Source organism: Corapipo altera, unplaced genomic scaffold (genome assembly GCF_003945725.1).
Source record: "Corapipo altera isolate COAL_440 unplaced genomic scaffold, ASM394572v1 251, whole genome shotgun sequence".
Lineage (NCBI taxonomy): Eukaryota > Metazoa > Chordata > Aves > Passeriformes > Pipridae > Corapipo > Corapipo altera.
The window spans coordinates 26909-51091 of record NW_020885093.1 but is presented as its reverse complement, the minus strand read 5'-3'; the positions used below and the strand labels follow the sequence as shown (position 1 = coordinate 51091).

Here is a 24183-nt window from a genome sequence, read left to right as displayed (position 1 = left end):
AACAGGCTGTGCCAATGCTGCTGCCTTTGCTAAGGGGTCACCAGGGACAAGAAGCTTCATATTCATTTAAAAGGTGCTCGTGTGAAGGACATCAGTGCCTGTTGGCTGAAGAGACCCATTTGATAGTCTGGGCCACTCACAGTTTCCAGACACCAGACTTCTCCATGTCCTCAGCCACAGCCTTCCTTTAATAAATTAGTTTGCAGTTCCTTAAATCAGCCCCTGACAGGCAGGGAGGTTATTGAACAGGTTCATATATTAAAAGCATTACCCCCTCAGCCCTTAAAGGCAAGGCTGTGGCTGCACAGTGTGTTGTTGTTCCTGCTCCAGGAGACTCGGCTCCTGCTAAGCCTCCTCTGGAAAGTGCAGAGTGGGTCCAACTGGCTGAAGGCTCCCAGAGAACGAAGTGCTGGGAGAGCAGGACAGAGGGAGAGGTGGATTTGCAAAATATCCCCGTGTGCTGGGGCACTGATGGATGCATTTGCAAAATATCCCTGTGTGCTGGGGCCCTTCCTTAATGACTGGGAGGAGGGAAAGGTTCTGAGCATCCCTGTGGAGCCACTGCTGGGAGAAGGGTTTGGTCCCTCACAAACCTCCAGTGGGATGAGAACAAAATTATCCTCAGGAATTTGCTGTTCCCTTCCACAATGTGGTGTTCTGGGAACAGAAAATGACCCAATGGTCCAGACAGGAGATGAAACACTGTGGGCAAAAAGGTTCTTTAACTAGAGAAAGGTAAAAAAAAAAAAGGAATGAGGGCTGGAAGGGAAGGACTGGTGAGTTCAGTGAAATATTAACTGTTATTTTGTCTAAATAGTGCTGCTGTTAAAGGCTCAGCACAAGCCTTAATGGAAAATGTGCTAATTCCCAGGATTTTGGAACCTGCATACCCAGCCTGGGTACCCTTCTGGAAGAACGGTTTTGATAGGTTTGATCCAGAAGGTGACTCATATTTTATAGCCCATATCAATACAGGCAGGCCTGAAGTGCAAATTCTCTCCTTTAATCTTTATGTCAATAAGTATAAAAGATATTAATAAAAAAAACTTAAATTGAAATATTTTGCCCCATGAATGACATAAATTAAAGCTTTCCTTCTCATAAAGTCTCACTTGAGGACATTATCTCCACACTGAGACCTAAATCAAGGCCTGTGCATTATTTAAATCCCACATAAAATCTGGTTCGAGGATCTGTCTGGGATGAAGAGCATTGGCCTGTGGTTGGTTCTCTCACAGCAAAACCATAACAGGCATGGAATGGTTTGGGTTGGAAGGGACCTTAAAGCCCATCCCACCTTCCACTAGCCCAGGTTGCTCCAACCTGGCCTTGGACACTTCCAGGGATCCAGGGGCAGCCACAGCTTCTCTGGGCAACCTGGGCCAGGGCCTCCCCACCCTCACAGCCAACAATTCCTTCCCAATCTCCCATCTAACCCTGTCCTCTGGCAGTGGGAAGCCATTCCCTGTGTCCTGTCCCTCCATCCCTTGTCCCCAGTCCCTCTCCAGCTCTCCTGGAGCCCCTTTAGGCCCTGCAAGGGGCTCTCAGCTCTCCCTGGAGCCTTCTCTTCTCCAGGGGAACCCCCCCAGCTCTCCCAGCCTGTCCAAATGGGAGTTTGCTGCAGCTGTTGCTCTCCTTGCAAAGTATTTTAAAGGAGAAAAATGAAAATACCTCAGCCCTGGGAGCTGTGCCCGTGTCCTGGTGCTGCCTCGATGCTCAGATCACACAGTTGGTCACTTGTTGGTTTTGTTTGGGGTTTTCTTGTTTTTGTTGCTGAACTGATCAGATTTAATAGGAGAACTAGAAAGCTTTGTGTATCCCCAACACAGACAGGATCATTTGTTCATGAATCTTAATGTTTCCGTTCCCTACATTTTGCGTTAACTCCACTACCTTTAAAATACGATAATGGATATTCCAAAAAATTAATTTCCCTCTTTAAATTGAACTGGGAAATCAGTTCTAGTCCCAATTAAGCTGCTTTAGGTGCTTTTGGAACACTGGAGTTTTAGCTTTCTCCAAATAACACAAGGATTTAAGCTGCTTGAAGTCCAAAATAAGACCTCACAGCATCAGAAGAGCTTAAGCAGCTGGAGTGCAGAGCTGTGGGCAGGCGTGGTGAGAGCTGTGCTGACACTGCCCGTGCTCCTCCAATGGCTGCAGAGGCCTCCCAGCCTCCACCCATTCCTGAAGTTATTTAAATATAGCCAGTTTATTCCAAATCTGGGAATTTTTTGGTGAACAATCCTTAGTGTGACCCATTTACCTGCTTAGGGTTCAGCATAAGTTCTCTGCTGTCGAAATCCAGCTTCTCTGCCTCGTAGTTTCTCTCCTGCTCTTCCCAATCTGTTTTTTCCAGGGTTTTCAAGGAAGAGATGATGTGTGGATTTTGGGTTTTTTTATTATTATTTTTTAAGTTGGGAGCCAAAACTCTGGAAGGCAACAAGTCTTTCCTGGTAGGATTCACATCCAGCTTTTACTTAGGCAAAGTGGTGTTGATTTTCCTGGAAATCTGCCGAAGGACTTCAGTGTTTAATCCTGCCAGCATTAATTAAGGGGTCTAAAAAAACACAAACTAGAGGAAGAGCCCTGATAAGATAAATATCCTTGTCCTCCAAATTACTCCCAGGATGATAACTCAGCTCCTCAGCTGGTGGAAAGGAGCCTCCAGCCTTTAACTTCCTTAGACTGTTGCAGAGGGGATGAGAATCCCTCCTGCTGAATCTCCCTTCCCTGAAAGGATTCCAGCATCCCTCTGTTTTGTTGGGATTTCTCTTGGTGTGCTGGGATGGGCAGGGGGAGATTTGCACCCAGAGCTTTGCAGGGTGATCTCGTTCATCAGTGTTGGGTGAACAAAGGAGGACGAAGGAAGAGAGAAAGCAGAAAAAAGGAGAAGTGGAAGGAAAGCAACACTTGCAATGAGTTGGTGCTTTGGTGTTTGGCCAAAGGAGGGTGAGGGAAGAGAGAAAGCAGAAAAAAAGTAGAGGGGGAAGGAAAGCAAGTTTTGCAATGAGTTGGTGCTTTGGTGTTTGGCACGAACTCGTTGGCACAGGGGTTGGCACTGCCTGTGCTGTGACTCCAGCTCCCCCTGAGCCTGCTGGGGCAGGAAGGGCAGCAGCCAAGGGATGCCTTGCACAAGGACAGCTGCCTCCAGGGAAGGCAGAGGAAAAGGGAAGTGACACTGGTGGCTTCTGGCAGCGTTTGGGAACCCAAAGTGCTGCTCACGAGGGAGCTGGGGCTCAGCAGAGGGCAGGGAGTGGAGGGCTGGGGGCTGAGATCTCATCCTGCCCTGCTCCTGCAGCAGCAAGGGAGAGTGAGAGGGATGAGAAGGCCCTGGGGCTGAGGGAGCAGGAGGGACCTTTGTGTCCCAGCAGCCTTTGGGCAGCCAAGGGGGCCACGGTGGCCACTGAGGCCCACTGAGAATTTCAGCTTTATTCCCCTACCCTTTATTTTTCTCTCTGTCCCAACTACTTTCCCCTCTCGGACAAATGTTCCTTTGTTCAGCATTTCCCTTGGCTGTAAGTGGGGTTAATTACTGTCTAATTAACCTGCCTGTCATTTGGGAGGTGGAATTAGAGAGGTGCCCACGAGTTATCCCATCCCCCTGGCCCCTGCAGTACAGGGGGGCTGCAGTCCTGCCCCAGACACTGCCTTCAGCAGTCCCCTCCCCTCAGGAATTAATGTTATCCCCTCAGGAATCAATGTAATCCCCTCCTGGTGCAGCCAAAGCCAGGGGGATGTAGAACAGGGAATTCCTGAGCTTGTCTGGGGGCTGTGGCAGCACCAAAATTCCTGGTGGGTGCCACACCGTGGCATCACAGCTGAGCTCAGGGGTGCCACAGAGAGAACCAAGGACCCTCTGGGCCCAGCAGGGTTTCCTTGGGCTGATTTTCTGTCTCTTGTCCCTGCAGGGGCTCCAGGCAGGGCTTTGCTGTGGGGCTGGGCAGAGCTGAGTCCCTCTGCCAGCCAGGCTGGCACGGCTGTGATGGACAGGCAGCAGCAGCAGGGCTTGATTTCAACACTTTGACTCAGTTTGTATTTTTCCAAGTCAGATCCAACATTAAATTCCAGTTCCATGAGGCCACGATTTGGCCTTGTTGGAGACTTTTCATTGGGACAGTTTTTCATGTTCAGACAATGGTGATTCACTGGAACCACGAGAACATCTCTTGTCTCACTGGGTGTCTTTGGGTCCACAACAAAACTCCTGGCCCAAGGTGGAGAAAGAGGGGTTTGGGTTTGATCTGGAGCAAGGACCTGAGCCAGGCTGGCCTGCTCCTCCCACCTGAGTGTCCTCACTGTGGGGCTGAGGGTATTTCAGCTGAAAAATAATAAATCTCTCTTACTGGAGCTGGTTTGCTGCATTTAAATTATTAAATATCCCTTGAATCCACATCCAGGTTGGGTGCCAGATACACAAGGATATATAGTCAGCCTTTGTCTCTCCTGGTCTTTCCTGTTGGAGCTGTTCCATTTTGGATAAAATGGGCTAAATAAATAATTCATGGGCTGAAGAGAAACTGAGTGAGGTGGTTATGGGACTCTTCTGAGATGTGAGGGTGTCACAGGTAATTCTCTGCTCCAGTGAACAGCTGCTTATTTATTTCTGCTGTCCAGAGCAGCAGAGCAGAGGTTGTAGAGGCCCTCTGTGCTCCACCAGCTCAGGGACCTGGGGACTCTGTGGGTTGCAGGACACCAGCTGAGGGAGCTCAGCCTGCAGGGAACGTTGCAATAAAGTCAGAGAATTCACTTTTTCCTCTTTTTTTATTTTAATTTTGGAGAGAAAAACAAGCCTGGTGTTCCTTCCTCCCCTCCAAGGCAGCTCCCAGGAGGGCTGATGGCACATCCTGGGAATGGGGAGTGCTCGGCCAGCTCCTGGGCTGTGCTGGGGAATTAAACAGCCCTTGGTGGAGCTTCAACAGAGCCCAGGGTTCTTCTCATCCTCCTCAGCCCATAAATCCCATTCCTGGAAGTGTCCAAGGCCAGGTTGGATGGGGCTTGGAGCTGGTGGAAGGTGTCCCTGCCCATGGCAGGGGGTGGAATGAGATGGGCTTTAAGGTCCCTTCCACCCCAAACCATTTATGATGAATTATACATATACATTCATGAATATATTTATATAAAAATATATAATTATAAATATATATTTAGATATTTATAAAATATATATATTTGTAAATATATTTTTAAATATATATTTTTATAATAGGTGGAGACAACAGGTAAAATGGGACCTTTTTTTTTATTTCTTTATTTCTCCTACCCTTTGTTTTTCTCTCTGTTCCACCTCCTTTTCCCCCTTGGACAAATGTTCCCCTTTGTTCAGCATTTCCCTTGGCTGTGAGTGGGGTTAATAACTGTCTAATTAACCTGAGAGGTGGGAGGTGGAATTAGAGAGGTGCTCCCTGAGGATGCTCTCCAGTTTTCTCATCCCCCTGGCCCAGAGCAGGGACCAATGTCCCCCACAGCCCCTCCTCCCCTTCCCAGGGGCTGCTCTTCCCACCCTGGCCCCAAGAAAACCTCATTTTCTCAGTGCTGGCAGACCCCATGTCCCAGAGGGTATCCAGGACTCCTCAGAACTTTTCCCTGGCACTTTGGTTCGTGCCAGAGCCCCTGAGCCATCCTGGGGGAAAAGAGGGGTTTTTTTTTCCTTGTTGCTGTCAACTCAAACCCTCTTTTATTGTAGAATCGTGACATTGTTAAGGTTGGAAAAGCCCTCTAAGATCACTGAGTTCAACCTAACCCAGCACTGCCAAGGCTAAACCATGTCCCCAAGTGCCACATCTGCAGTTGTTTTGAACCAGGGTAGAACCAACCCTGTGGTGCTGAGGAGCTTCTCCCCTCCAGGTGTGCTGGGATGGGCTGGGAGGTGATGCTACATTGAGATGTTTCTCTGCCCTACTTTCCTACCATTTTTCCTTTGCTGCACCCTCACAGCTGAGAGCAACCCAGGACTTCTCTTCCCCCCAAGCCCAAAACTGTGTCCCAGCAGCTTTTTCAGGTTCCACAACACCTGAAAGGTCACACGACCCTTCCAGCACCTCCTCTTGCACCCCAGTGCAGCAGCAAAGGGATAAAGGGAGGACTTGGCCTTGTGTCACAGCGTATTTGTCAAGGACAGTGGCCTGGGGACAGTCAGGGGTCTTTGTCTGGCTCAGAGCCACAGTTTTGACTTGTAACTGATGAAAAAAGAACCTGAAAAAAGAGCCATATTTGACCAAAATCTGTTTTCTGCTTCTTTTCAGGGAATCTGACTAAACACATGAAGTCAAAGGCCCACAGCAAAAAATGTCAGGAGATGGGCGTGTTGGTATCTTCACTGGTGGATCTGGAAGCCGAAGAAGGTAAAATCCTTCACATTATAAACATTATAAACATTATAAACCTGCTGTTGATGCTGAGAGAGGGCAGGAGCTCCATGGATCATCCTTCCAAAGATGTGGAAAGGTTTTATTGAGTCCAGGCTCCTTCCAGCAGCCAGGGGAGGTTTCTCTGTGTGTGGGTTTTGGGGCCATCCCAGGGGGCTGCACCAGTGGGACAGGCTGGGAGCTCGTGTCTCCTTGCTGGAGGTTGTGTGTTAGAGGTGAATGTAGTGGTGGTGCTGGTTGATGGTTGGACTTGGTGATCTTGGAGGTCTTTTCCAACCTTAATGATTCTGTGACTCTGCCTGAAGTACTTTGGCTGCAGACAGAGCACAGGGGTGGGTGGGCAGCACCCTAAACATGGCCCAGCACTGTGGGTGGGCTCTGTGCATCAGAATAAATAGTGAACCTGTGGCATGAGAAGGTGTTTTGGGGTGTCTGTAGCAGGGAGCTGAGGAGCCTGACTGCTCTGGAAGAGCCCAGGTCTCTCCTGGATGTGGAGGGAGTCTCGAAGCAGCAAAATGGGACCTACCCCGAGGATGCATTTCCTGAGGCTGTGAACCCCCACTTTGGTGCTGCAAGCACAGTTTGATGGGTGGAGGAGAAAAACCAGCCCTGGCACCCCAGATTAGGGTCTGGCAGCCCATTTTACTGGAGCCAAGGTGGTGAGAGTGAGGGTGACCCTTCAGCCTATGGCCCCTGCAGGCAGTGGGGATGTTCCTGCAGGGGGGATGGACACCAGCAATGCAGGAATATCAGGGATCAGGTGATACTCTTCTCCTGAAAGGGCCTTCAGAGAAGGGCTTTTCCACCAGGATCATCTTCTAGGGACCTGTCCAACTTACTGTATGTGGCTGATCCCAGGCTGCTCCAAATTCCCAGTGCAAACCTGGGCTGCATCTGGAGGCACTGGGGATCCCAGGGACATCACAGGGGGAACCTGCTTCCCTCATCCCTTACTCTCATGTGTCCATGGGCAGGATGAAGGTGAATCATGCAGGTCAGAAACTATCTGGAAGATTTCTCAGCAGGGAAAGAGCCAGGGAAACCAAAATAACATGGGTCTCTGACATTTAGTGGCATCATTGCGAGTGCTTTACGAGAAGATACATTTCCCCTGACTCACCTGCTTCCTTCTTTCATCTCCTTCTGAACAAACACACACACAAAGTCTGTCCAGGGCTCTGCAGATTCAGGAGTGAGTCTGTTCTTGGAGAAGGACTCTCTTATCTGCTCATTTCCCCCCTGGTTTAAGGTGTGTGCAGCTGCATTTCCCTGCAGGCCTCCCAAGGAGTCTCCTTGTCTCCTTCTGAGACAACCACTCCTGTCTCCATCAGAAAAGTTGAGGAAGAACTCCAGACTGGGAGATGAAGAAACACAGGGCAGTCTCAGGTGTACTTGGCAGTTTGTGCCAGGAAAGGCTCTTTAACCCAAACGACTGGAGGCTGGGAAGGGTCAGGCTGTGGGTCCCCAGGGAGCAGTTGGATGTTCTGATTGTTGCTATTCTGTGTCCTTCAGCAAGACCCTGAATGTTCAGGGGTCAGAGGAATGATGGGGATGAAGCTTTAGGGGCAGAAGAGCTCAAGTCCCCATGAAATTTGGGGTCTTTTGCATTCAGCAGGCCATTCACATTTATGGGAAACATTGCAGAGTTCTAGAGGGGAAAAGGCTCTGGGAACACAGATGATACTTTTCTCATGAAAGAGCCTTCAGAGAAGGACTTTTCCACCAGGAGCATCTTCTAGGGACTTGTCCAACTTACTGTATGTGGCTGATCCCAGGCTGCTCCAAATTCCCAGTGCAAACTTGAGCTGCATCTGGAGGCACTGGTGCCTGGGCCCATCTACAGGCAGAGCCCACAGCACTGTCTGTGTCCCAGGGAATTTATTCCTGGATAAAACCCCCGGTGCCACAGAGCAGGGGGGTGTTCCTGTTTGTATTGCATGACCACAACACCACTGCCCCTTCCTGGCTGCCACCCCAGCAGTCCCAGGGTGAAAGCAGCCCTTTTCGGTGACTTCAGCAGCTTTTTCCCTGTTTCAGCCCCTGTCTCACCCCAGACAAGTTTGATCCCCCCATCCCTGGTCCTCATTCTGCCCCAGCACACGAGGGTTTGCTGACAAGGGGTTAAAATGAACTCCATCAACCACAGGGTGCCAGAGTTATTTTTGTAAAGTGAACATCAGCTGAGCCAGCCCTGGAGTGGGAGCCAGGGAATGTGGACTGGGCAGGAACAACAAACACTGCTTATCACCCCACTCCCCTGCTGGGGGCAGGTCCATCCCAGACCTTATTGGGAACGGGGCTGTTCCTGGGACCTGGGCAGTGTCACACACTCCTCCTCCACAGGTGATTAAAAATCACTCAGTGTTTCCCTGCAGGACAGGGTTGGCTCTGCTGCAGCTGCAGCTCCTTGTGCTGGGGTGGTGCCAGGGTGTCACAGGGCTGGGGACACTGTGCCCACCAGGCATGGCCCACTGGCACCTCCAAGGTGCTTTATGGCTGAATTTTTGGATATTAAAGCTTAGAAATGCTGCCCCTGCCGTGCTGAACCCTTGGGGGATCTCCACACTGGTTAGTGAAGTGCTGGGGATGTTTGCAGGCACTGACACACCATCATCTCAACTGCAGGAGCAACCAACAACCAACCCCCTGTGGCTCAGCCCATCGACCACACTGCCAAAAAGTGCTGAGCACAGTTTGGGACTCAGCATTCCTGCCCAGGGGGCTGGATGGGGCTGCTCTGGGTTGGGGGAACAGAGATGCAACAGAGAACAAGCTGAGGGGGCTGTGGGGCTTTGGCACTGCCCTGTCCTGGGTCAGATGTGTCTCTTGACCTGAACTGACCATGGCTCAGCAGAGATGAGCTCAGCTGGTTGGATCCTGGGGCTGAAAACACCCAGGGTGTGGTTTGATCCCATATGGGCCATTCACTGAAGGGTTGGACTCTGACCCTTGTGGGTCCCTTCCAACTCAGAACATTCTGTGATTCTCTACACAAGCTGGAGGAGACACCTGAGAAGTCCCTCTGGTTACCAGTCCCAAAGCCCAGGGATCCCCAGGGCAGTGCTCCCCTTCCCTTTCAGGTTTGGCTTCTGGCTCAGCCCCACTGTGGTCACCTGGGAGATCAGGGATGGAGGACAAAGGAGAAAGGAAGAGCCAGCACTGCCAGCCCCCTTTGTCCCTTGCCCAGTGCCTTTCCTGGTGCCCAGGGATGGACCAAGAGCTCTCCCAGGCCATGCAGAATAAATATCCAGCCAAGGCTGAGGATGTCTGACCTGGCTGACTCCACCTCACAAGATGGTTTTCTTCCTTTTAAATCTTCCTGAGCTCTTGGCTCTTCTCCAGCTCTTCAGAACAACCTTTCCACCAGGCAGAGCTGCGCTGGGCTTTGCTGTGCCCTTTCCAAAGCAGGACATGGCCAAAAGCAAACCCAGTCCCAAGGGAGAAGTGTTGGTGTGGTGGGAGCAGTGGGAGAGGGAGACTGCTCCATGTGGGATTGCTGGAAAAATCTTTCAGCCCAGGAACTCACTTTAAACAATTGATTTGCTGATAGTCTCCAGAAATCTCTCCCTGCTCTTACACCACACATGGGTGATGCTTCTGCAGGTCACTAAAGTCATGGAGATACTCCAGGGCTGGAGCCCTTCTGCTCTGGAGCCAGGCTGGGAGAGCTGGAGGGGTTCCCCTGGAGAAGAGAAGGCTCCAGGGAGACCTGAGAGCCCCTTGCAGGGCCTAAAGGGGCTCCAGGAGAGCTGGAGAGGGACTGGGGACAAGGGATGGAGGGACAGGACACAGGGAATGGCTTCCCACTGCCAGAGGGCAGGGAGAGATGGGATATTGGGAAGGAATTGTTGTCTGTGAGGCTGGGGAGGCCCTGGCACAGGTTGCCTAGAGAAACTGTGGCTGCCCCTGGATCCCTGGAAGTGTCCAAGGCCAGGTTGGATGGGGCTTGGAGCAACCTGGGCTAATGGGAGGTGTCCCTGCCCATGGCAGGGGGTGGAACGAGATGATCTTTAAGGTCCCTTCCAAACCAAAGCATTCCTGAGTCTATAATCAAAGCTGGTTGGGAAGAGAGGAAAGTGCCTCTGAAATATTGGTTGCATAATTCTAAAAGAACAACTGTTATTTTAAACCTTTCCATTATAGAACTAATGAATCACATTAATTGAGTGTCACTGCTGAAAACCTGAAAATCCAACATCCTATTTATGCTCTGTGGAGCTGGAGCTCTGAGGACATCAGGGCTCCCTTCAGCAGGCCAGGGGAATGTTTTCCTTTGTGATTCCAGAGCCATTCACCCCTGGGTCACACAGGATTAATGCCCTGGGTGAGTGTTGTGAAAATCCCCATGGGTGTGAAAGCCCTGCCAGGCTCAGGAAAAGGGAGGTCTGGGAGAGGATGAGGCTGAGCTGCTCTCAGCCTTCGGCCTCATGGATAGAGAAGGTCTGAAAAGCCCCAGGAAGGTCTGTGGGCATCCCCAGGTCAGCTGGGAGAGCACTCAGGCAGCAGGATGGGACCATCAGCTGGGGCACTTGGTGTTGGCCACCAGGAAATCCTTGACCCCCCAGTGTTTGAGGTTGGACAGTGCTGAGCCCCCCTGGCTGCAGAGGGTTCCTGGAAGGGACTCCCCTCCCCATGTTGCTGTTGGCTGTGAGGCTGCTCCTGGAATGCCTTGTGCTGTCTGGAATTTATTGCATTATGCAAGAAATCCGTGTAATTTTAGAATTACCAAAAAAAAAAAAAATACAAAGTCCCCATTTCCTCCCATGGAGGCAGATCCCTGGTGTTTGTGTAAAGGGGATGGGCTGCCAGGCAGGAATGCAGGAAGGTGCACTTGGGAAGGTGTGGGATCAGGGCATGTTTCCTTGCTCCCCTCCCAGCTTCTTTTTCACCTGGTTAAAGCCAACACTGGACTTCTACTGAAATTGAAATTCTGCTCCAGGAGCAAGGAGGCCCATTGCTCACAAATGTCAAGTAAACACTAACTAAGGCAGCCAAGAAGATGGTCAGAAAATGGGATTTTGTCCTGTAATGATTGGGGCTATTTGGATGGATGAGAAAATAACATAAAAATGGCAGAAAGGTGCATGAGAAATCAGAGCTCACAGCTGTGTCACACCTTGTTCTCAGAGTGGGGGGTTGCAAAGAGTAACCACAGTGTCCTCTCTCTTCTTTGCAAAGAGGGTCAGAACTAGAAATCAAAGGACTATTTTAATTAAATAATAAAAAAAGGACTAGAATTTCCACTTGACACAAAGCAGAGCAGGAAGGTTGCTGTGCTTTCCTTTGGGGAGCAGCAGTTCCTAAAATTCCCTGGATTATTTTAAACTGGGGTTATATTTCACTTGATCGTTTTTATTTCTATTTAAGGGGCCGAAGAAAGCAAAGGGTGTTACTATAAAAGGAGATTGGAGTATAATTCCTCACTCCTGCCTTGGTTTTGCTACCAGTTGGGTGGAATAACCACAGAATAAATAGTGACATAAAATGGAAATGAAATGGAGTCGAACCCTCAGCCAAAGCCATCAACAGGACACATTCTCACTAGTTCCCTCTCTCTTCCTTCCTCCATCCTTCCCTCCCTCCCTCCCTCTCTGTCTTCTCCTGACCTGCCCCTTCTCTCCCCATGAGCTCAGCAGATGGATCTGGGTTGCCAGAAGCCCAGACTGAGGTCTGAGCTCTGTTCCTGCCTGCTGGAATCATGTCAGGAGACAAGTCAGATTCCCTTGGGGCTGTCCCAGGACTCACTGAACCGTGTCCCGTGGTGGCAAATGCAAACTGGCCTCATGTTCCCCTCCCTGCAGACTCCTGCCCTTGGCCAGTGCCCATCCCTGGTGTGACTGGGGCCAAAATCTGAGCCCACCCAGGGCAAGGCTCTCCGAGGGCGAGGCACTGTCTGTCCCAACCCCTCGAGATGTCAAACCCCAACAGCACAATCAGGGGCTGGCTCATGGCTCTGACAGGGAAGCACATTCCTTTTCCAAGCCAGAAATATGCAGGGCTCACCCTGCAGCTGGGAGAGCTGCTTGTTTGGAATAATGTTTCTTCTGAGCTCAGTTCCTTGGGGAGTTTGCAAACAGTCCTGCACTGGACCCTGGGCCCAGGACCCCCCTCACTGTGGAGGGCTTTGCAGTGCAGGCTGGGCTGTCCATGGAGAGCTGGTCCTTCCCTCCATGCTGGCAGAGTTCTAGCTTTATGGACCAGTAAACAGAGATTTGGAAATGGGATGGGAAGCAAATGAGAAGCTCCTTTCTATCTCAGTTTTCAGGCTGAGTCTTGGATGGATAATCAGCCATGGGAAAATGCCTGTCACTGGTCATGCCAAATACTTCATGAGCATTTAGTAAGGCCCTGGTATTCCAAATAAACAAAATTAGATGTTTTATTCACGGCTCAGAGTGAGTTCTTGCTGTGAGGCTGTGTCCCCTCTGCAAACCACCTGCCAGGTGAGGTCCAGCCTCAGCATCAGCTCCAGTTCATGTCCCCTCTGCAAACCAGCTCCAGGTGACCTCAGGATCAGCTCCCTTTGCTGTCCCCTGGGGCTGGTCCTGCTGACAGATGGCAGCTCTGAAAGGGAAACTGCTCCAGTGCTCAGCAGAGGGGAAACAGTGTCCCCGGCTGAGCTCCTGGGGACAGGGGCCAGCAGGGCTGCAGTTGGCTCCACACCGGTGCCAGAGCAGCATCCAGGATTCCAGAGCCAGGTGTGTCCCAGCAGCTCTGCCCCATCCTCGGGGTGCTCGGCGCGGGCAGAGCTCGGTGAACTGGTGATGATCGGCCCCTCCAGAGCGGGGGCACTCGCAGCTCCTGCCAGAGCAGTTCCTGGAGCTGCAGTGACATCCAGTGGCTGCTCCCGACGGACCTCTCGGGGCTGAGCTCGCACTTTGCCGGGATCGCTGCACATCTGGGAACAGCAGCTTTGTGTCTGTTCAGAGCAGAGCACAGGGGGAGCCAGCACGGACCTGTCTGGGAGCTTGTGCTGAGCTCAGAAGGCTCCTGCTGGCCCTCAGAGCAGGAGAGAGATGCTGTGTTTTTACCTGCAGAAGTATTTACAATCCTTTACAATTTGCTTTCTGTATCTCCCTCACTGTTTACAAGCCCTGATTTACAAAGCACAGCCGTGCAAGGCCTTCCACACACAGACCCCAAACCCTCTGCCACAAAGGAGTATCTGTATCACAGCTGGAATTTATCCAATCAAGGGAAAATCCACAGAGGGTTTGTCAACCCTATTGTTTGATTTTTAGTAAAAGGCCTGTCTTGTTAATGTTTAACTGCCAGGAACTCTAGGCAGGAAAAGGCCCAGCACATGGAGGAGGGGAACTTTGACATGTTTTTGGAGACACCATTGCAACAAATACTCATAAAATCCCCACTCAAGCTGACAGTGCTGCCATTTCCATCATCTCTTAAGGGCCTTTTTCTCTATGTGTTGACAGAGCAATGGCTGGAATTGAAATTGGGATAGAGCAGGAGGTCCCTGAGGTGGGATTCACTGGAGTCTACTGGGAATATTGGGATTGAAGTTGGCACAGAGGGCAGGACTGATCAGGTCTAGAAAAGAGCCAAGTCCTCTCTCTTCTTGTGCCCTTAGAACTCATGAGCAGGTTTAGCACAGCCCCTGTGTGTGTGTTTGACTCTGTTTTGTGTTTTCCATGCCCCCAGGAACCAGTGAAGACCTATTCCAGGACTCTGAGGGGCGGGAGGGATCCGAGCCAGTTGAGGAACACCAGTTTTCAGACCTCGAGGAATCTGACGATGATGATGACAATGAGGATGAGGAGGATGAGGAGGAGGAGGAGAGCCAAGATGAGCCCCCTCTGAAGTTGCCTGAAGGCACACACACCACCCTCCTGCTGCACTCTTCAGGTGGCTCTCCATCTTCTCAAGAGGAAGGCACTGAAACAGCATCATCCTTAGCCCAAGACGCCGTTTCCAGCACCCAAAAAGCAGGTGAAGGCCAGCAGGCCTCGTCCTCAGGGCTGGAAACCAAGTGGTCAGCAGACAGCAGTGACATTGCTGTGTGCCACAGCTTCTTGAGTCTCCACAGACCAGCTTTGACCTCCACCGAACAATTGGCTTCTGCTGGAAGAGAGTCCATCACCAGGCCACAGATGTCCTTGGCCATGGACCTGTCACCCTCCAAGGACACCTCCCCCAGGAGAAGGTGGTCTCCCAGCCAGGACTCTGGCAGGGGTGGCAGCAGACCAATGATGGCGAGGAAGCACTTGTTAACCAAAAACGAAACGTCACCCAAGAGGTTCTCCCCCACTGCAGAACTGTCCTCTCTGAGGTGCCTGTCCCCGGGGAGGGGGCTGTCTCCTTGCCAGAGGGTCTCTCCCAGGAGAGAGGCATCTCCTCTCAGATGTGTGTCACCAAGGCTTGAGCTGTCACCCAGCAGGCATCTGTCCCCCAGGAGAGAGCTGTCCCCACGAGCACAGCTCCCCCCAGAAGGAGAGGTCTCCCCTGGGAGACACTCCTCACCCAGCAGAGACGTGTCATCCGTCAGATACTTATCCCTGAAGAAAGTCTTGTCTCCAGGCTCCCTGGAGTCACCCAGGTACCCATTCCCAGGAAAAGAGGACTTGCCTGGCATGAGCAAATCAGCAGCAGATGACAAAGTTCCAAGCTCATATCAAGCCCAGCACGGGATATTATCTTCGATGCCTCTACCTCACAGGTTCTTTGGCAAAAACATACAGCTCTACGAGTCCAAGCTGGTAAGTTCAGTCCCCTCCTGCCTCCTAAACTCCACAGCAGGTTCTCTGCTGTGGCCTTTAAGGAAGGTTGTCATGCCAAGGGCACGGTGACTCTGTGACCAATGTCACAGACAAGGGACAGTGGGCAGCAATGGGCTTTGCACCCATTTGGGTCCTGCCCTTCTCAGTTGAAGAGAAATAAAGTTGTCCCTTCTCCAGCGGGTTATTTCCACCCCTGACCCAACCTGTGTCCTGCTGAGACAAGCAGCAAGGACAAACACTAATGACCGATTGTCACTAAGAGCCTTTTTGTTCCTGGGAATTCCAAACCCATCTCTGAGATCTCCCCAGCTGGGGGGAAGCTGTGACAGTTCTTCACTGGGCAGTGACCCGAACCAGATCTGAAACAGCCCTTGGTGCCTCCTGGGCTGTGTTAGACCTCTGGTAGAAGAACTGCTGAGAAATGTTTCTTTGGACATCTCTGATTCCATCTCGCTTCTCTCTTCAGCACAGAGAGGTGTTTCCCACTGGGTCCAGAAAACTATTGAATGTTTCTGCTGGACATACCAAACCCTCTGGGTAAAGGGCAGTGGCACATTCCTCCCACTGCTCCAGTGGGTTAATATCTGGTGTGGTGCAATGTTTCCCATTCCTCTGGAGTGCCTGGCTCTGCTGTAATTTGTGCCAGTGAACATGAGTTGCTCTGCTGTGACACTGCTGTGAGGAGAGACTCCACCCTTAGGGGCTGCACTGGGAAGAGAGGCCTTTACACAGCCCCTGGAGAACCATGGCAGATGCTGGCCCAGGTCCTTTCCAGAGCAGCCACGCTGCCCCCTGTGTGTTCCTTCCATGTCCATGCTGATGTTCTCGTGGTGCTGCCTTCCTTCTGCTTCCCACTACCAGTCTTTGTCTCACCTTCTCAGAGACTGTCCTTTCCTTTAGGTCCAAACCTTTGCTTTAATGCTATTTCCCTTTCCTGTCAATTAACTCCTTGGGGGAATCTCAGGGCTCTGGAAACCCCCATCCTTCCGCTCTGAAGCATCTCTGTCAGGACAACTGCTCACCCCCCCTACTTGGAGCAACTCCCCTAAGCTTCCACATCCACAGCAGAAGATAATAAGCCCCTGCTTTTCTGCCCGTTCTCACCTTTCAGCTTCTTCTCAACCACCTTTTTACTCCATGTTCCTGCTCTTTTCATTCTCCCAGAGCCACTGCTGTTGCTTTGCTCATGTGTCTCCAAAGCAACAAAAATTACCTGAATGGAAAACTTCCATTTCTCAGCAAGATGGACAGCAGGGTTTTCACTGCACAATTACATTCCTGGTAAGGCTACAAGAGACAGAGAGACCAGAGGGGGATTTATCAGATCCTAAACAGAGCTCGAAGATGATCTTAGCTTAGTTTCAGTGTAAGGCTTTCTGTCCAGTCCTACCACGACCATCTCTCTTCCCTCTGGCCCTTGCAGAAGGCAGTTCCTCTTTCTGGTGGCTGTTGCACCATTAAGATCATTTGTTTGGGGGTTCCCAGCATCCCTACAGTGATTTGGCCAAGACTTCATGTGGATAAGTGACATTTAGCAAGTGTTTGGGCTGACCAAGTACCCACCACCTTCGGTGGCTCTTGTGTTGTCTCCTTTCTGCCCTCTTTTGCTGCTTTCCTCTGTCACCTCTTCATAGAGATCCAGCTTGCAGGGTCAGGAAATTGTTCTCCATAATCCTACAAAGAAATGAAATGGATCCTCACACTTTGTCACTAACCCATCTCAGTGGAAAGTTGATTTCAGTTTCTGTTGCTTCCCTTTCTTGGGAGTCCTATGGAGGGGTTTAGTTATGACCTCATCACTAATTAATCCCTTTCTGTTTAGCCCCATATCTCTCCATGATGTACATTAGGAAACTATGGGAAGCACCGAGAGAGAAAGAGGAAAAGGTAAAATTGTAGGGCCTTAACCCTTGGTTTCTAGAGCAAATCTCACCCATGAGGGTGGTGGTGGGGCCACACTGGGTGTGCTTTGGTCAAACCAGAGTTAGTGATGCCTCTCACTCGGTCTGAAGCATCCTTGCAATGAGCAGCTGGGAGGGTGCAATCCTGCTGTAAGAAAGTACAGTAAAAAATAAATAACATTATTCTGGGCTCTCAGGAACCCAGGGCTGATAAAGGGCTCCAAAGCAGCTCTGATGGCAGCAACCACTGCCATCCTCTGCTGGGCTTTCAGAGGCAGCTCTGAGAGTAGGACGAGGGGTGGTGGTTTTAAACTGAAAGAGGGGACATTCAGACTAGATACAAGGAAGACATTTTTTACCAGGAGAGTGAGGAGGCCCTGGCACAGGTTGCCCAGAGAAGTAGTACGTGACCCATCCCTGGAACATTCAAGACCAGGTTGGACAGCGCTTGGAGCAACCTGGTCTAGTGGAAGATGACCCTTAATGGCCCCCTGCAACCCAAACCATTCCTGATTTTATAACGATCCAAGCCTAAGCCAAAGCCCTGGATCTGTGCCCCAGCAGACCACAGCACATTTGTAGCCAGAAGGCAAACGCTGTGGGTTGTGTTGCTCCTTTCCTTAAAGGTTTGGATCTCCTCATCTTCCGTGGTCGATTGATTAGAATCAGATGCTGAACCCAATCCTAGTAGTGAGCATTAGTGGTGCTAAAGGTGTAACTCGTTCCCTGCACTGATCCAGCTCTTTCTTTTCCCTCTCTGGCACAGAAGATCGAGCCCCGAAGCCCACCACGCTCCCCTGGCCCCACCCAGCCCGTCTGCTCCCGGCCCCTGCAGGCACCGCACGACCTCCACGCCCCGGCCCGAGGGGAGGAGAACGTCTTCAGCCACCTCCCGCTGCACTCGCAGCAGCTCACCAGGACCCCGTACCCCATGATCCCCATCGGGGGCATCCAGATGGTCCAGGCCAGGCCCAGCTCCCACCCCAGCCTGGTGCCCAGCTCCGTGGTGTCCCTACAAGCCGGATACTTCGCCTCTGGAAGCGGAGCCGTGGCGGAGTTCGGCCGGGCTCCCAAGGGGGATGAGGAGCCGCAAATCCCAGCGGCGGCCGCGTCCCCGGCTGCGAAGGTTTCCAAGTACGCGCTGTCCCCGGAGCTGAGTGGGGGTTATTTGGAGGAGAAAATGAGGACTAGTGAGCTTCGGCAGCAGCCAGAGCAGGAGGAACACAGGGTACAAGCGCTGGCTGAGCCCAGCCCAGAGGAGCGGGCGGGCCCGGGCAGCCCCAGCACACCCCACGAGCACTGTCCAAAGCCTCCGACGAGCGGGGAGGAAGAACCCCCCCAAAAAACGGGCAAGAAGCAATCTGGCAGCTCGAGCACTTCTGTTGAGTCACCCTGCACTTTCATCTCAGATGCCCCCCCGTGTGACGGCGGCAGCAGCCCCCGCTGCCCCCCCGGAGCCCCCGCCCAGCCACCCCCTGTCCCTGCGCCCCAGGAACCTCTCCGGGGAGCCCGGGCACCAAGGGGGCACCTCCGGGAAGAGCAGCCCCCACCCAGAGCACGCAGCTTTAGGTCAAACTCAAACAAAGGTGGATGAAAACGCGGGAAGTACTTAAACCTCCATCTGTTCCACCTTTAGGCTTCCTCTGTAAAATCAACAGACATTTTCAACACTATTTCCTTTAGTATAATCACCGATAAGAAGCACTCTAGTGAATGACCAAACCCATGGAAAAGTCCTGGTTTTCTTTGTCCCAGTCTGGTATTATCTCCACATGTATGCAGTTACTTGTGCCTTTTTCTATACCTTTTGTTGCTTGAAATGTACAAAACTGTTTGAGGCTGTGAATATTTTTTTAGAGTTTTTTGGAAAGGGGGTTTGTTAGACCTTTGTCTTTTTTGCCATTTAGGTGTGCGTAATTCTGGGCCTGAGAGATGCAGAAAGGAAAGGGTTAAGCATTTTAAAAGGAAGAAAATGCACTGAAAACAAAAAAAAAACAGAAAAAACTTTTTTTTATATTGATTAAATGATTAAAAAAAAAAAGGAAAAAACCCAAACCCTTGCTCCTGTGTACAGAAGTTTATGATTCGTATTTATTACATGCTTTATTTAATTCCTGCAAAGTGCTTGGTATTTTTTTTTCCTTGCATCCCCCTGGTTGCCTATGGTTGTGCTTTAAACAGATGAAACTGCTTTACATTTGAAAAAAAAAACGTGTTTACCCTGAACTTGTACGTGAAAGTAGCACTTCCTCGAGCAGGGGAGGGGCGTTCGAAGGGAGAGAAACGGTCCCGAGAGAGAGAAAAGCCGAACACGAGCAGCCCTCCCTCCCGCAGGACCCAGCAAAGCACTTTTCTAAAAAAAGGGACAGAAAAAGAAAAAAACAAAAAAAAAAGGTTCAAAGATTGACCTGCGAGAACATAGGAATGTATGGAATGCAGCCCCAGGGCCAGGATCGGTGTCTCTCGCTGGCCGAGCCGGCCCCTGCTCCTTTAATCCTCCCCTCCCGCCCGGCAGAGCTGTGCCTGAGACCCGGCCCGGCTGGGCTTCAGAGCCCTCTGTGAACACCTCCCTCGCTTGAAAAGGGGAACAAAACTCAGCCTTGCAACCGTTTTTTCCTCTGTCATTTTTTGGTCACAGACCAAGTCCCTCCATCCCATCCCATCCCAAGCCCGGCCCTGGCTGGTTTGGCTCCGTGGAGCTCTGGGGATGCAGGAGCGGTTTGGGCTCTGCTCCTTTGCACGTGTCGGGGCTGGATCTCACCCAGTGACTCTGTGTCTTATTTTCCCCTCCTTTATTTCTTTCAGCAGAACGTCCCCAGCACAGCCCTTGTGCCGATGGGCCCGTCCTGGGGTGTTTTGGAAGCTCAAACGTGGTGATGCTCAGTGGTTGATGCTTGCACCCAGCTTGTTCTGCATGCACAGCAACTTCTGCCAGAGCAGATTTTTAAGGATGCCCATCCCTAGCAGAGCAAAGGCCCCTACTGCCAAGAGATACCAAATCCAGAGTGACCCCATGGAGCCGTTCCCCTCTGGCACATTAATTCTCTTTTTAAAACACAAATATCCAAGAGTTTGCCCCAGCAAACAGCAGGTTCTTTACTACTTCAGAGGGTTTTCTGGTCTATGGAATCTGTACAAACCTCTTTTTTTTTTTTTATTTTAAGATTAAAAAAAAAACGGTAAAAAAAAGATATAACTATTTAACCAGTGGACCAGTTCTTTCTTCTTTCAGAGCTGTTCCAGTTTATCGGGTACGTAATACACTTTTTAAAAAAAAAAAAAAAAAGAAAAAAAAAAAAAAGAAATCAAATAAAACCCTGAATAAGACCATTTTTCCTTGCCACACTTTCTGAGCTATGAACTGTTCCCGTCTCACGGGCAAAGAATAAAAATTTTTTTTATTTTTTTGTTTTTTTCTTTTTTTTTTTTTTTTTACTCTTCTTGTAAAGGGAATTAAGTACAAAAGGAGATATCATGGAAATAACATTAAGGTTGTGACACTGACCCAAACAACATCCAGAACCCATTTATACCCTAATTAGCACTTTTATCAAGTTTCCCTTTTTCCCATTTCCCCTTTTTTGGCCCCAAGCCTGGAAGCTGGTCCTGCTTTCAGATCTTTTTCAGATCCCGTGGCAGGAGCAGGGGCTGGAGCTCAGTTCAGCTCTCAGGCTTTAAGTGTGTGTTTAATATCAGGATGACTGGGAGAGGTGTGCTCAGCCAGGGCTGGTGTGAAACCCCTGGAAACCATCCACCAAATTTAGTTACTCTCCTGACTTCTGCCACTTTTTGCCTCTTTGTCACACTCTTAACATTATTCCAAGGTAGCTTTTTGTATTTAATTATAAATATATATATATATATATCACATATATATATATATATATAAAAAAATTGTACATAAAGAAAAATACTGCAGCAGTTGTGCACTCAGCATCCTGGGTTTTTTTGGTGCATTTTCCACGAGGTTTGGGCTAGATCAAATTTTTTCAGCTTCTCTCTGTAACTGCATTTGAATCCTTGACCTGTTGATATTTTGCGTGGATTTTTGTTCCCCTCTGTCATTTATGGACAGAGTGGAGGGGGAAAAAAAGCCCAAGAAAACACAGAAGTCATTACATTGGTTTATTGATTTTTTTTTTTGTGATGGGTTTTTATTGTTGTCATTATTATTATTATTATTATTATTATCATTATTATTATTGAAGCTTTTCCAGCAGCTCGGGATGAGTTGGAGCTTTCTGCATCTGGGCTGCAGAGCAGCCAGGCTCTTCAGCCAGGGCCAATAAAAGCAGGGAGATGAGTTTTGGGGAAGGGCTGTGGAGCTGTGAGGGCCACGCCCTGCTCGGATCCCACACCCAGCACGGAGAGGGCACCGGAGGGGCCGCTGCAAACTCAGGAGATGGGCACGAACCCCCCAGGGCTGAGTCTCCACCCGGTTCGGCTTCTCAACAGAGAAGGGGGAAGCTCTGGCTGGGCTGAAATGGTGCTTCACGCTGTTCCCCCGGGCAATACGGCCTATTGGATAGGCAAAAAGGCTCACAAAAAAAACCCCTAACTGCAATTTAAGGGCTAAATGGTCACACTGCCAGCTCAGAGCTCCGGGGAAGGGCGTCCCCTCCCCGCCGGCACCAGCATCTCTGTCTGCGGGCAGGGTTAGTGTGACCCTGTGCAAACGTGTCTCCCCCTGCCTCCTACTCAGCCAAGGAGCACAGGAACGTTGCTGATTTTTGGAGGGTTTTGGGTGTTATTCCCAGCAGGGCTCAAGCCCCAGCCGTCACCCCTGGCTGCTGTTCCCACCCGGATCCCCCTTTGGCTCCCCTGTGTCACATCTGGTGGTCACAGCTTTCAATATCACTCTGAATGTCTGTTCTGTCTGCAAAACGGGGCTGATGGACCCTATTTTGCTTCCCACAAGGGCTGCAAGGATGGTTAGGTTAGTACAGATGCTTTGCAGAGCAATTAGCAGTATTATTTGCAAGAGAATGTATTAATAATGCAAATAGGCAAATGAAAAAGCAGAGCCCAGCCTTTCCTTTTCATCAGCAGGTGGAAATCAAATCCCCTGCTTTTCTCGTGGCAGAGGTTCTTAAATTTATAATCCATGAAGGCACGTGGCCTCCAGGGCCTGGCTGCTCCTCTTTGTTGTGGGTAATCACCCCAAACCCTGCTCGGATATTTCCTTCCCTGATAAGCTGTTTGTGCAGCTCCATGACTGCAGGTATTCCATGGCAAACAGATGCTGTGCCATCCAAGAAATCATCCTGCACAGAGGACTTGGCCCGTGCTCTGGAACAATCCCTTGACACAGTCATCCTAAATACCAAGACTCACAGCCAGAGCTCATAAAGCACCTGTACCTTGGCTTGAGCTTAAGTATTTCTGGAGTTTTAGGAACTTCTTTGTGCTTAAGCATGAATTGAGCAATTTTTATCAAGGTTTTATCAAGGTCACAGAGCTCAGGGTCTTACAGGGCTGAGCAGGCCATGGGATGAAGAGAGGGGGCTGTTGGCTCCCCAAAACGCCCCCGTGCCTTGAAGCAGATCCCTGCCAGCTCCAATTATTCCCAGGCTGTTGGCTGGATACCCAGGAATCACAGCAGGAAACTCTGAAAAATCCTGATGAAGTAGCTGTGACTTTATAATTTATGACTGAGAAATGTAGTTCATCACCTGCTCCCAAGGGGTGACATTCCAGGTGTCCCTGAAGTGACACTCCTTGGCCAGCACTTCAAGCCACCCACTGGTCCCAAACCCTGCTCCAAACCCTGCTCCAAACCCTGCTCTAAATCCCACTCCAGCCCTGTCCAAGCTGCCCCGGGCTGGATGGGGCAGGAGATGCCCCTGGGATTCCCAGCTGGAGCAGCACATCCCGGGGTCCTTCCCATCAGAGCCCTGCCAGGCACAACCTCCCCCTGGCTCTGCTGTCCCCTCCACCCCCAGATCTGCAGCACAGTTGGTTTTTCCCTTAAACCAACTCCCACTTTACCTGGTTTGCTTTAAAATCCACAGAAACGGCACCTGAACAAGCAATACACTTGTGGAAAATCATTAAAATTAGTCCAATTTTCATGCCAAACCCTGATGATTTGATCTAGCCCTTCCCTGCTGTCCTTGCAGTAGCTTTTCCTTTGCTGACTTCGTTTCATCATGTCCTTTTTTTTTCCCCTTCTCTTTTATTATTTCCATCTATTGCACAGTATTTACACAAAAAAAAATATTGTAAATTATTTACAAAAAAAAAAAAAGGAAAAAAAGAAAAAAAATCAGTCCTGATGGCATAAAACCAATCTGTTTTCATTACTGAGATATGATGGCACTTACGATCACTTTAGTAAATGTAATGTAAAATAATAATAATAATAATAATGTGTACGCAAATTTAATATACATGGTCTCATGTAAGATAAATATTTGCCTTTTTTTCTAAAAGGTGTATGTATTCTGTAAGTGGAATAGTCTGTAGAAAGTTTCTATATGTTCTTAAAATGGCAATACATTCCAAAAAATGGTACTGTAAATATGTACAGCGTTACAATGTAATTTGGTAGTTTTGCCTGTAATTTTATTTTAACTCCAGTTTCTACACTTGCATCTTGCAATGTCTGTATGGTTATATCAGTGCAAAAAAGAAAAAAAAAAAGCAGGTAAAAGCACAGTCTGATGTAAAAACAAACAAACAAACAAAAAGAACAAAAAACTCACAAAAACAACAAAACAAAAAAAAAAAAGAAAAATACTCAGTATTTGATGTTTGTGACCCTTATTGTAAATGACATCTGTACTGTGAATGAGAAGTTTTTACAAGTATAATATTGCCTTTACTACAGCTCAGATTGTCTGCTCAGTCTGGGCGTATTTTTAAAAAAATAGCATGTTGGAATAAATTTTAAAGTCCCAACATATCACTACTTGCATGGCTGGCAGTCTTTAATTGTCACTGGATTTAGCACAGGCTCGGGGACCTGGGAAATGATGGAGAATGTTGGGATAAACCCGGGTTAAGTTGCAGCACCCCCAGCAAGCCATCCCTGCTGACCCCCCCAGCTGCAGGTGAAGTTCTGCCCTAAAGAAATGCCACAATTTTGGTATTTTTTTCCAGGTTTTCCTCCTCACAGCACAGAAACCCTGAGAAAAAGCCACGGGGGATGCTGTGATGGGGCTCTGCAGGGTCCAGAAT

At 49.8% G+C, this 24183-nt stretch overlaps 1 protein-coding gene across 1 annotated transcript in view; it reads left to right on the top strand.

The window, feature by feature from the left end:
- Positions 1-23911, top strand: part of LOC113960181 (transcription factor HIVEP3-like) — a 121883-nt gene extending 97972 nt beyond the window's left edge. Inside the window, 4 exon segments of the mRNA XM_027669599.1 lie at positions 6246-6344; positions 14028-15082; positions 17771-18462; positions 18464-23911. Of these exon segments, the coding sequence (XP_027525400.1) occupies positions 6246-6344; positions 14028-15082; positions 17771-18462; positions 18464-18617 (2000 nt within the window). The 3' untranslated portion in view covers positions 18618-23911.
- Positions 23912-24183: the final 272 nt, after the last annotated feature.